This window comes from Salarias fasciatus, chromosome 19 (genome assembly GCF_902148845.1).
Source record: "Salarias fasciatus chromosome 19, fSalaFa1.1, whole genome shotgun sequence".
Lineage (NCBI taxonomy): Eukaryota > Metazoa > Chordata > Actinopteri > Blenniiformes > Blenniidae > Salarias > Salarias fasciatus.
In genome coordinates, this window is record NC_043763.1 from 24,938,021 (window position 1) to 24,951,468 (window position 13,448).

The 13,448-nt window shown below is 45.9% G+C and overlaps 1 protein-coding gene across 6 annotated transcripts; it reads right to left on the reverse strand.

The window, feature by feature from the left end:
• Positions 1 to 543: 543 nt before the first annotated feature.
• On the reverse strand, positions 544 to 7,408 carry cdca4 (cell division cycle associated 4). 6 transcript variants are annotated; one of them, XM_030116807.1, is made up of 4 exons: positions 7,213 to 7,408; positions 7,057 to 7,133; positions 2,783 to 2,923; positions 544 to 1,756 (listed from the first exon to the last, which is right to left on the reverse strand). In XM_030116807.1, exon 4 carries the CDS (start codon positions 1,742 to 1,744, stop codon positions 824 to 826), a length of 921 nt encoding a protein of 306 aa, XP_029972667.1. In that variant the 5' UTR covers positions 1,745 to 1,756; positions 2,783 to 2,923; positions 7,057 to 7,133; positions 7,213 to 7,408; the 3' UTR covers positions 544 to 823. The 6 variants fall into 6 exon arrangements, with proteins under 6 accessions (XP_029972667.1, XP_029972666.1, XP_029972663.1 ...); XM_030116806.1 differs by lacking the exon at positions 7,057 to 7,133; XM_030116803.1 differs by lacking the exons at positions 2,783 to 2,923; positions 7,057 to 7,133 and having other exon boundaries at positions 544 to 1,753; positions 7,213 to 7,407.
• Between the last annotated feature and the right edge of the window lie 6,040 nt (positions 7,409 to 13,448).

The window sequence follows — 13,448 nt, forward strand, 5'->3', positions numbered from 1 at the left end:
GTCGACCTATCAGACCAAACCACGGGAAGACACTGTCTCGAGTCTGGCTACATTAAAATCTTAAAAACCGCTTGGGAGAGGAAGAAAATAATAATATCAAATGATGCTTGCAAAATCCCCCAGCTGTATAATGCAAAAAATATATTTCTATATACACATACGTACATTATACATATATTCCATTCATAATTGCTCAAATCTCTAGGAAAATATGCATTGATTCATAGATTTGGATTTACAATTTGTTCTGGTTTTGTGATGTAGTGTGATGATGAACTGCTTCTCGGTCCATGTGACAATAAATAGAAATGGACAGAAAACGGCCAGAAGGAGCGGGAACCACAGAATGTATGACAGACGTAAACATGGAGGCGTACGAGAGAAGAATGCATCATGGTATGGGTAATTATCTTCGCCTTCTCACGGATGCCTGCGGTTTGGATTTCACCTGCAAGGTGGGAAAGTAACTGCTGCCCGCCCTCCACTAACCCCCTACCCCCCCACTAACCCCCCAACCCTTCCCTAACCCCCCACTAACCCCACCCATGAGTCCAACAGTTTAAGAGTTTGGTAACATTTAAGTGCCTGGTGAATTTTCAGAAACAAAAACAGAAAGCTGCCGACTTGCCCGAGTGGCTGTTGGAGGAGGCGGAGTTAATCTCTGACAGCCACGCCCCCCCGATCAGAAATCTATCTGGCCCGCCGTTAGTTTCCCACCTCGTCCACAGAGCGTCCAGCAGTCTCCGTGTGAAACGATACCACAAGCAGAAGATGCACGAGCGCGGTGCATGGTCTGAGAGGAGTCTGTAGGGGGGGCGGGGTTTCAGGACCCCACGATGATCTCCATGATGTGGTCCAGTTCGTTCAGGTCCGCCCTGCAGCTGGCGCCGGGGCTCAGGGCGGACGGCCCGTGGGGGGACAGGCTGTCCAGCAGGTCGTAAGGCCCCATCTTGGGGGTGCTCTGCATGCCGGTGAGCACCGTATCCAGGTCGTAGTAGGACGGGTCCACGTCCGAGAAGAGCTCCTCCAGGGCGGGGTCGGGCGGCGGCGCCGGGTGCTTGATCTCAAAAGTCCCGAAAACCTGCTCGCCTGTCCTGGAGTCCCGGTCCGCCTCTTCTCCCTCCGACACGCACTCCTCGCTGTCGTCCTCTTCGTCCTCCTCGCAGTCGCCGTCGTCGTCCTCCTCCTCCCAGCAGGGCCCCATGCCGAAGGGGCCGGCCAGGTAGGAGGCCGAGGGCAGCTGGGGGGAGACGGGCGACAGGGTGGACATGGTGACCTCGGCCTCCACGTCTCCCTCCATCACCACCTCCTCCGAGTGGTACCCGTCCTCCAGGCCCACCACGGCGAAGGGCTTGGGGCTCTGGCCGGCCTGCGCCGCCGCCGCCGCGTCCGTCTGCCTGCACAGGACCTCGGTGGCCACCAGGCGGTCGGCGGGACACTGGGCGGCCGCCAGCGCCTGGGTCATGATCTGCCAGGTGCCGTCCTGGGTCATCTCCTCCTGGATCTGCCGCACCGTGTTGGCGATGAGCACCGAGCGGCACAGGTTGGGCTCCACCAGCATGTGGCAGAGCTGCAGCTTGATGAGCGACATGTCGAGCAGCGACTGCCGCTGCAGGCTGTAGGAGGACGACAGCGTCCGGGCCGCCGCCGCCGCCGCTGTCGCGGCCGCCGGGCTCTGGTCACCGCCGGGGGCCGGCTCCTCTCCGGAGTCGGAGAACTTGCGCTTGGTGCCCTTCGGGAACATGTTGTCTCTCTGCTGCGGCGGCGAGGAGACAGAAACAGAGTCAGACGCACGGCGGAGACACTCGTCCACAAAGTTAATCACACTGACAAACACAAGACAGCCTAATGTGTGAACCTGGTGATCTAACATGGTGAGAGGAGCAGCAGGGCGTCCAGCTGCCTCCGAGCTCAGAACGCCTCATTCAGACCGACGTCCGTTCACTGGAGCACAGAGAAGCACCGGGGGTGTCAAACCCAGTCTGGACTGAGCCCAGAACATGACCGAGACAAACCAGCCCCGGTTCCAGACCTGTACGCCTCAGCTCTTAGCGTTTGTACTCAACTCCTGTATTGTTAAGTTTTTGTGTTATCTGGTGGTGAAGGGGGCCGGGTGGCAGCTTGGGGGAGGGTATCAGGGTCAGTGACGCAGCTCACACTCATTCTACACTAATGCTGTGGTTCTGCCACAAAAAAAGAAAAACAATCAGCTGTTTCTTTTATAGAGATACTTTTCCTCCTGTGACCAGAAACCCCACCCCCACCCCAGAGGCCTTTTCCTGTCTCTGTCATACAGTTTTACAAGGGTGGTGTTGGGGTGTGTGTGTGTGTGTGTGTGTGTTCTGTGCCGTATAACTGATGGAGGTTGAACTGAAACCTCTGGTGGCCGGGTTTTGGCTCGCGGGCCTTATGTTTGACACCCCCGAGCTTTCTGTTTCCGCTGTGGCGAGTAATAAAAAAAAAAAAAAAAACCAAGAGAAACTCGTCAAATCAAATGCTTTCTATTGAGGTCAGAAGTCACGGTCATTGAGTTTCCCACCTAAAAGAGGCGCTTCTTTCATCCAGTGTGAATTTCCGAGCTCCGAGGCAACTGGAACGCTGCTGAAGTGTGGTGCGGTAGATCAATGTGTGGTGTGATATCTGAGTGGAAATGAGGGAGCTAAGAGCTACAGGCTGATCAACAGAGGCTGTGACTGCATCAGTAAACTACAGGCTGAAAACGCTAAACAGTAGGAAATCAGTGCTTGGTTGTATTTGGGTTTTTTCTTAAAGTTTGCTATACCTTTCCTGTTGAGAGGCACAGGCAATAGCAATGCAGCTCGGTCCCGGCTGCTGCAACGCTTCAAGTACTTTTGTACGAGCGACAAGCAGCTTTTGTTCAGCACCAGTTCTGCCCATTTTAGGCCAGTCTGAGGCAAGACTCCTGCTGGGCGGAACAACCACACTTTTAACAGACCGCTGAGCCACCGAAAATAGCATGGTTACCAGCTAACTGTGGACGCTGTAAGCACACACTACACAGACCTTCTGTCATGGACAAAGAAATGAAATAAAGACATGATCAGAGAACCCCCCCGCCCACCCACCCACCCCGCCACCTGTGATCAAGAAAACAGTTCCCAATCAATAAGGTGTTTTTTGTATATAAATAGAAAACAAAGGGATGGGTGAAAACGAAAGAAGGAATAAGAGCATTTAGCATTTACACAGTTCAACATACCACCGTGAGCCGCTAATGTTTACAAGGCATATCAGGTTTCCAGGTCTACGCACGCCATGCTTCAAAAACTAGTGGAACAAGATTTTCTCTTGACTGAGGAGGGGAAGAAAAGTAGAGTCAACTTCCTCATTAAACACCACGTCAACACACACAGATGTCTTGCAGGAACACAACACTCAGGCCCACAATGAAAGGCCACCCCCCCACTAAATAATAAAAAAAAGAGCAGGATGTAAGTGGACACAGAGCACGGCGTCCGGCCGAGTCTCCTCCGTGTGCAGCCTGTGGGCAAGGCATCGGCTCAACGCGCTCCACCTGCTGCACAGAGCCGCTTCGTTCAGTGATCACAAAACAGTCACATTAGAGGGACATGGGATCAAACTCAGACATGCGAGTCAGGTTTACAGCACAGAAATCCAACAGTGAACAGCTCAAGCTCCGTTCTTTCTGTGTTTTCAGCCCCCACCACCTTTATTCATCAGATCTTTGGGAACCTGAGTTAATCTTTTTATCTTTATTGGCCCGATCATCCCTGCATCAGCCACTTTAGGAGTAAGAATCTGTGCAAATTACATCTCACTTTAACATTCACACGAGGTGCAGATTCAAGACTCAAACTTTTAATAAAAACACAATCAAAAGTGTGAAATGACTGTGGGCGTAGAATTCCTTGTTACTCAGAGAATCCTACACAGCATGGGAGAGATTTTCCATCTTCCCCCGATCAATCCGGTGAGCGCTCTGAACCAGCTCGGCACTTTTGTAGGTTTTATAATCCAAAGCAAACAGACAGAAAGTGGCTCTAAAGTGACACAGCAGCCTGCAGGTCTGCCAGTCCCAGCTTTCACAGAATTACATCTCCTGACAGTGGAGAGGAAGAAACAGAGAGTGTGGGGGGGGGAAGAGGTCGTTTAATGAAGGTGCCCGGAGATCTAAAATACAAAAAGGGTGAGAGAAGAGTCATGATGGACATGTGTGGTGTGTTTGAGCCCGACAGATCTACCGCCTTCAAAGGAAAACAGCAGCAGTGTGTTCAAATCAACAGAGGAATCAAACACGAGCAGGAGGAGTGACAACCTGAGGGAAAGTTCACTGCACACACAAGACAAACACACTGTTCACATGGAGAGACGCCCAGCCACGCTTTCAACACCCAATAGTTCAGCATGTTTGGGTTAAATCTTCACACTTCACCTGGGAAATAATAAATCAGTCTTATTTTTGATCTGATGAGGCATCTGAAGCAGACAAATTATTCCAAGTACAAATGAGCCAAATATCACAGTAACACAGATATTAACACAACCCCAAGCAACAAAACAGTGTTTTAACCATCAACCATTCCACTGATGTTTTTAAATTTCAGCTTCTGCAACTGAAAATAAGCAGTTTAGAAAATGTTTCAAAGGGTTTGTTACTGAAAGTGAAAATGAGACCGATAAACTGCAGTCAAAACAAGACAAGACGTTTCTGCTTTAATATCGCGCTTTATAAAAACCACTGAAGGACGTTTCAAAATCGCTTGATGGGAAAACATTTCACACATTCATCCGAGTTCACTGAAGCTCAAATATATCATTCAAATGTGACTGAACTGATGGAAAAATCTGAACATGTTTGATTTAAACAAGGAGGAATCACTGATTGGTGCAGATGATCAAGAAAAATTTAAACTTCTCAACACCTCTGAGGTGAAAACTGAAAAAGCATGACCAGAAATGTCTCAAACTGGCCATTTTAGGAGTGAATCAGAATTATATGTCACTAGATTGCTGTTTCACGCAGGGACCTCGGAGTGTATCGCAGGCCCAACATTTGATAATAACACACACTCCGGGTAATGCTCACTTCCTACATGGATTTTAGTTATTACTGTTATAACAGGCAGCAGATGGCCACTTATTAGGGTAACTGCTGCAATCTGATGGGATCCAGTCAAACAGCAACATCATATATTTTGCCTTTAGGGTCTGATAATGTTCAGTTTGATTTAAATCGGGCAGGTTAATTGTCATTTTTGTAATAATTTCCAAACTGAAATTCTCACAGTTCTGTTTATAACGTAAATGTTGAGAATATATCTAAAAAAATTGACTGTTGTAACGGATGCCGTTGGTCATATTTCCTCTCAACATTTCAGTTCTGTTTGGAAGCCGATGGCCACTTCTGAGGTACAATCTGATGTAATCCAACGCAACAGCTCTGCCTGACAAAGGTAAACGTGGAGGTTTTAATGCACCGACATGTTCTCTGTCACATCAGATTGCACGAAATAAAATCCCAGACGAGTCGGTGTGAACAAAACTGCACATTTTAAAGTATTATTCTCACTTCATGGGTCCGGTTTGTGTCTTTTTATACAAACAGTATCAAAAACGGCCAAGAAGCTGGATTCTGATTCCAATCAAGCAAATACTTTGAAGGTCCAAAGTACAAGAATAAGAGTTGATTTATTGGATTTATATTTACTATCATTCTGCTTGTGAGACTTGATCAGAGATCTGTTTTTTTTTTATACTCATACTGCATTCAGCTATCTTTTCCAATTTTAAAATGTGTGGTTTTATGTTTGCTTGGGTTAATCTTTTATTTAACTTTAATTATGTTTCTGAATTGATTTATATAAACACTCAAATCATTGATAATGTATCTTAGGTTGTTGGTATATTGCTGATTAGTCTGTTCAATATCTCTATTCTTGGCATTTTGATTGTTTCAGGAGGAGTTATCTATTAAAATTGACTGTAAACAAAACTGGTTAAAGTGGTAGTATATTTAATTCTTACAGCTCTATAAGGTTTATCATATCATACGTGGATCTCTTTTTATTAATAAAACATTGTTGGCATATTGGATGTTTCAATGTGATTTCATATCAGCCCGGTGAGAATTTCATCCTATAAACTGTAAAAAATTGTAAAGTTTCATTTTGGTCAATTTTACACTTTTGTTGCAAAAATTATTGTGTAAAAAACATCTGAGGTTGATTATTTTCCTGAGTCTCAGTAATCCAAATATCCTCCAATTACACAATGTGAATGGGAGTCAGAAGTCTGAAGCATTGTAGTTCATATTGAACCCTGTGTATTGATTTTTGGACAAATTTGTCAGCCGCAGATGCTAAATTCATCCTATTCGTGTAAAACTCAAAGCGTTAACTGTTGTGTTTACATGTCAGGAGCTGTTTTCTCTCAGATTTAACCACAAAATGCTGACATATGTGGCGTTTAAGACTTCCCCGTGAGGGCCTGACAGCGGTGAGGTTTGGAGACGAGCTCCACACAGTTAGGCAGCTGCTTTGAGACAGTTTGAAACAGGTTAAAATGTAAATTTGAGGCTGCTTCGGCCGCAGGAGGCGAGCAGACTGCAGCTCCGCTTTCCGTCAATGGCGGCCGCTGCTGGCTGACCCATCCCCCACCGAGCGCCGAGCTCCGGCACTTTCTCAGCCCGCCGCGCTAAATGGACAAATTAACCCACTAAACACCGCTAACCCACTTTCCCCCCGCCGTCTCCGGGACGCAGCCGCCACCGGCCGCCGAGCCGGGGCGGCGGAGCGGCGGCGGCCGGCGGAAAGCCGTCCCCGCCGCGTGCTTTGTCTTTTCGGCTCCGGAGCGACAATGAGGCCATTTTGAACTGGAAGCTAGCAGCTAGCCGGCTAACAGCTAGCTCCGCTCCGGAGCTCTTTCAGCGGCTCCGCGGGATAAACCCTCCCGAGATGAGCACAGAAAAACGGTGAAACGGTGCTGAAAGAGACGGTTTCCTCCTCCGGCGGCTTCCTCTTTACCCCACAAAAGACTGAATGTTAGCGGGCTAATTAGCTCGAAGCGCCCACCCACCCATCCGTCCGCGGTCCTTCCTCCTTTCTAGCCCAAAAAAACAAGAGTTTTCTCCGCGGCCGGGCTCTTAAAGTTCCCTAAAAAACAGAAAAACAAGCCGTCACCGGGAGCCCGGGTCATCCGAAGAGTCTCCGGGAGGCAGCGGGCCGCACTCACCTCGTGTTGGGGTTATTTTATTCCCGTCTCGGTCATAGGATCGACGGCAGGGAGAGCGGAGATCAGGTTCAGATGAGATCATTCATGCCACGGCTTCAAAAACTGAAGCACCTCCGAGTCCTGGTGGTGGAGGAGCAGAGCGGACGGACCGGGGAGCCGGAGGAGGGGAGCCGGAGGAGGGGGAGGGGAGCCATGAGGCTGGGACTCACTGGGCTCTGAGCAGATCTGGTCACCCCTCCTGCTGCTGCTGAAGCTTCACACGCTGCGAGCAGACAGTCCCGCCGCTGCTGCAGCCATTAAAACATCCCGGCCGGAGCTCAGACTCCACGAACAATGGAGGACGTGTTTCTGCTGACAGGCACAATGAAGGAGAAGCCGCCAACATGTCAGGACAAATGTTCTACACCAGATTCAAACAAAATCTAACCATTAAAACAGCATATCTCAGATGGTGAAGTTAATAATGCATTAATTAATCTGAAAATTTTGAAAGAACAGAATAGATAGAAGTTAAAATATCAATCAGACAGAAGAAAAGTTACATAAGTAAACACCTGGAATTTACTTTCCAGTACTTTTTCACTACTTGAACAGTCCCCAAAGTGACTGTTATGAACACAGGACAATTAAATGAACAGAAATAACACAACGAACTGTTTACAAGAGCAGTTATCCAGCCCTCGTCTTTATTTTTGAGAACATTTGTCTCATAATCTATTCCTTTCTGTTTTCAACTCAGATCACATGGTGCTGCAGTTAATCCCAGCACACACAGGGAGAACATGCATGTCCCGCACTGAAAAACCCAATCTGGATCCAGAGATATAATCTGAGGCTGGCATTGAAGAGGAAATACGTCATTAATCCCATTGTTTACTGCGTGGCTCCACACAAAATAGAATTGAATATTAAAATATCAAATAGAATCAAAAGAGTAAATATTAATATGAGCACGGCCAGTGGTGACTGACAGCGTGCAAACCACTACACCTCTGAACAGGCCTTATATTAATACAGAGTCTTAAAACACAAAATCACTGTTAGATCAGAACAGAGCTCATTCCAAAGGGACATTCTCAGCTTTTAGCAATACCTTTTTTCAATTATTTTGTGTTTAAAAAGGTGTACAACAATTAAACAATGATAAAAACACAGCAATTAAAATAGTGGTTAACAGTTAAACCAATGGTAATGAATGCAGTTCGAAGGTGCATCCTGTAAAAATTATTTATATATGTGTTACACTGTCAGTGAGATTAAAGATTTAGTTAAAGCAATTCTAAAATATTAAACAGTCTTTAAATACTAAACAGACAAACATCAAATACATACATTCTTTGATTTTGGTGATGTATGCATTCATCTTTATTTCTTTTAAACCTTCCTCCATAAGTTAGATGCTATCTTCCCACTCTGCCATCCGCTTTGCTACTGGAGCTCCTGAAAACATCCACCACTGATGAACTGATTCTTTCTTCACTCCTGCTTTCCATTCATCTACGCCCTCAAGAAAGCTCCACCATACCTTTGTTCACCATTTGAACCTCCACCTGGACTCTCCGTTCCAGCTGCTTCATTATCGTCCACATTCCAAAAGTCCAGACCACATTCGGTCAATCCTCGTTCCAGTTCTCTGCCAGGAACGTCTGGAACTCTCTGAACAATCTGTAAAACTCACCTGATACATATTGCCGTTGTAGTTTAACGAATTGCTTAAACACTTCAGGACCACTGCAGCTGTTTTAGCCCTCCTGTTTTATCAGTCTTTGTTTTGTAATATTGTGTGACACATTGTTCATGTGTCTTGTTTTGCGGTTCATCTTTCTGTATGTCGCCTCTTGACCAGATCCGTATTGTGGATCAGAATCAGTTCCCCATTAACTTACCTGGTAAAACAAAGGTTAAATAAACTTTTTTCTGAATACTAAAGTAAAAATATTTCATATGGAAAGCTTGTAAAGCCATATTCTGCCGTTTTCCTGTCATATTTTTGTATGAAATGGAAACAAGCGGTTGACCTCTGCCCTCTGCAGTTTCAATATCAGCCTACATGAAGCTGATCCATTCATTGGGTCATGTTTCAGTCTATCCGTCCAGTTCAGGGTCGTAGGGCACTGGGATGGATCTCAGCTGGCTGTGGGTGAAGGCAGATCCACTCAGGACCGACCAGCAGTCACCTGTTCACCAGGATGTCTTCACACTGTGAGAGTTTACCTGGAGAAGGCTCGCGCACAGGGAGAACATGCAAACTGTGCACAAAAAGACTCAACTCGGCACATCCTCACAATGAGGCTTGAACTGGGAAATGGGAACTTCTCAGCTGCATGAACAGAATATTGTTATTGGCTTTTGGGGGAAAAACAGTGGAATAATCATTGGTTGTTTCTCCATGCGGGGCAGTGCAGTGGTGGTTAAGACTTTCTGTGCAGTTTGCATGGTCCCTCCCAGAGTCAGAAGACGTGTTTTTGGTTGACTTACTTTACTTAGTGCTCCAGCGAGGGTCAGGGTATCCCGTCCCGGTGCGTTGAGCTGACCAGGTGAACCAGATTTTTCCATTGTTGGCAATCTTGTGCCAGCTGCTCTGCATCCTCCACAGCAACTCCGTGTTGTTGGAGGTCGCCCGCAACGACATTGAGCCATTGGGTCTGGAGTTTCCATCGTGGTCGTCTTCAGCCCGCGGCCTTTGGGTTAAACTGGAGAATGGCTCGTGTCGGATGTTCTGGGGGTAGACGAAGGACATGGCCGAGCCAACAGGTGCGGTGTTGTGTGACCAAGGAAGATGCTCGGGGCTGGCCTGTGCAGCTCTGAGCACTTCATTGGAAACTCGCTGGGGCCACCTGATGTTCTCGATGGTTCTCAGAGCCCTGCCATTAAAGCCATCGATTCGTCAGCGTATTCCAGGTCAGTCAGGTGGTAGTTGCCGAAGGACACTCCAGGGACGCGCTCGCAGACCTTGGACATCAGATGGTCGATGATGCAGTTAAAAAGATCAGGACCCACACAGCCCTGGAGAACGCCACTGGAGATGGTAAACCAGTTGGATTCAATACTGTTAAAGGTATACTGGAGGATCCTTAGAACCAATCAGAATTGTCTGGTTCCAAATCATAATTGGGCAGTCATAATGCCAATCAACGTGGGAAACCGTTTGCGTGATGACATATCATGTCGAGTCGCCGCCTCTGTGCGCGCGCTGGTTTCGAGCCACGCATGCGCAGAGCATTGTTTAGGAAGTGACATGCAGTGGGAGCTATCAGTGGCTAGCCACAAAAAAAAAAAAACATTGTTTGAGATGGCAGAGGATAGAAGAAAGGCCATAGAAAAGAAGGGCAAAATGCGTGTTTTACTCGGAGAATCCTTTTCGAGGTGGCGGACATTCAAAGCATAGAAGGGACTGAGGTCTGATCACGACGTGGGGAAGTTTCTGCTGGACAGGCAACATGCTTATTATCCCATTCAAATGTGTTTCTGTTGCATAAACATGTAAGACACTACTTTACGAATCGTATTCTTATGTATGATTGGAAGAAGAGTCTGACATGATTACAAATGTGTTTTAATCCTATGCGGAAAGACGATGCTCCAGCTGCGCGGATGTAAACAAGCTGACATGTGGTTGACGTGCGTGCTCCCACAGTCCTCATGTCGAGGGAGCCGCGCATGCGCAGCGGTCCAAAAATGGCAAATTGGCCACGTTGTACGAAATCGGCGAAGAATCCTCGAATATGCCTTTAATACGGACACAACTCTCTGCGTTGCTGTAGAGCAGCTTGAACAGAGCGATGATCTTGGGTGGTGCTCCGAGGGTTTGGAGGATGTTCCACAGTGAGGAATGGCAGACGGTGTCAAAGGCAGCCTTCAGATCAATGAATCCGATATACAGATAGCGGTATCGCACCATCCCGGCTGATTCCACCCTCTTGGAGGCTGCAAACGCTGCCTCCACCCCCTAGTGACGCCTGCTGCACAGACCCTATAACACCCCGGGACGTGAGAGCTGCTCTGAAAAAGCTGAACATCAGGAAAGCCCCCAGCATCTGTGCCATCACTGGTGAGATGCTCAAAGCCGGCGGCGATGGTATGGTGGAGTGGCTAACACACCTATTCAATCAGGTGTGGGAAACAGAGCAGCTGCCCACCGACTGGAACAGAGGGGTCATCCTGCCCTTCTGGAAACGTAAGGGTGATAGGCTTGTCTGTGGAAACCACAGAGGCATTACCCTGCTCTCCATCCCTGACAAGGTCTTCACCAGGATCTTGCTCAACCGTGCCCTTCCAGCGATCAGAAGCCGCCGTCGTCCCCAGCAGATTGGCTTTATGCCCAATCGCTCCACAATTGACCACAACTCCGCTATACGTCTGCTGATAGAGAAGACCTGTGAATTTGGTTGACTGGTGACAATAAATGTCCTGCAAGTGTGGCTGTCTGCACTGTGACGACCTCCTGACCCTCTGCAAGGTGTTACCTACTCTGAAATACAAGCCATACAGGAGAGGGATGATTGGAAAATGTTTCTGACCTGGATCTCTCTGGATCTTTCACGCCGCCGCCCTCCTGCTGGTTTGTTTTCCTGCTCTTGTGTTGCTGATGGTTTATGAATATCCATGTTTCTCTTTTCCTGACTGTTATGTGTATTCAGCAAGTGTCAGACACCTGCAGCAGCCACCTTCGCAGGCTTTCTCCCCTCCCTCTGAATGTGATTGGTGTGATTATCAGTAATTATCCTGCCTAATGATGCTTGTTACCTCTGCCTCTGGAGGGTTTTGTTTTCACTCGCGGTAATTTGCCTAATCTGCCTCTCTGTTAACATCGAAACCTGACAGCATCACACTGAGAATGGACTTGACTGCTGGTCTGTGGTCTCCAAGGTGCACTAATTAAACTGTGTTTGACACTAAACCTGGATGAGTTCTTGTTTAGTGTCCCTTCACTTCATTTAACTTCACTGATGAGGCTGATTCAAAACAAGGGTTTTCTCAGTGAAACAGCTGCAAGTCAATTTCTTCCACCCAGAGTAAAGAGGCAAACACATGTTTTTACAATGCAGTTTCATGAACATGATGTTTCACTGAAGTTAACGTCATGAAAAACAGACAGACAGACAGAGCAAACCATGTAATCATCAACAGAAAAAATACATTAATGGGCCATTCACTGACTTTTTTAGTTACTTTACTTCTATTTGTGGAACCTGTGGTAATTAATTTCTGTCTCTATGAGATGCTCATTTTCATTCGTTTGCATCTCTGACAGTTTCTTTTGTTCTTGGTCATCATTTTCCTACATTTCAACCTTTACCTGGGCTTTGTAAATTTTTCACATTTCACATTTGTATTCTATTTATATTTCTTTTACTGGAACACTGCAGTTTTCCCCTGTGGGACAAATAAAGGACTTTCAAATTAATTTAAATTAAATTAATAATCTGTATATCTTTGTAGATCTGACACGTTTTAAGTTTCCTGTGGCCCCAAAACTGAAGAAATTTCACTTTAAACCACTTAGAGTATATATAAGATGTATTTATCCTTCTGCTGAGTTTTGGAGACTTAGATAATTTTGATTACAACAGTTGTTCTTTCTGTGACAATAACATTCAAACAATTGAGCGTCTCTTTTGTACTATTTGGAAATACTTTTTGGGTAGACTTGCATATATGGTTGTTTTACAAATTTGACAATTGTTCTACCCTTAAGAAAAGATCATGTTTTATTTACCTGTTAAAAACTTTATTGATGGACTTGGGTATCAACACAATTTTTATTACTGTAAAATGTTTTATGCACAAAAGTAAACAGGTGAAGATAAAATAATGAAGATAAAACTAGACAATTTCTTTTTTCCAAAGCAGATTTTTTGAAGCCTTAATGTAATCATTGTATAATTCTGTACTTAGAATGTAAACAAATCACAAAATCAAATTGAATCAACAAATCGATGCATTTAAGAATTTATCACAGTATAATAAAATGAAAGTGTAACAGAAGAAAGGTGAAGGTGCAATGACTCTGTTACTACCAGGCTCGCCCACAATTACCAATTTTCACCCAAATTTCCAGACAAACTTATATCACTATTTTTCATCTTTTGAATGCTGTAAAACTTTGAACTGTATAGGGCTTCAACCAAACAGAGAAACTTTTTTCTCCACTCCATCTTGTTTTTATGTTTGTTTATTCCAGCCTCTTCCTTTAAATCTTTTTATCTTTTAATTGTCCGATACATATTATCTTG

Excerpts from the sequence above, each read along its gene's own strand:
- cdca4 (XM_030116806.1), bottom strand. The coding sequence starts at position 1,744 with ATGTTCCCGAAGGGCACCAAGCGCAAGTTCTCCGACTCCGGAGAGGAG.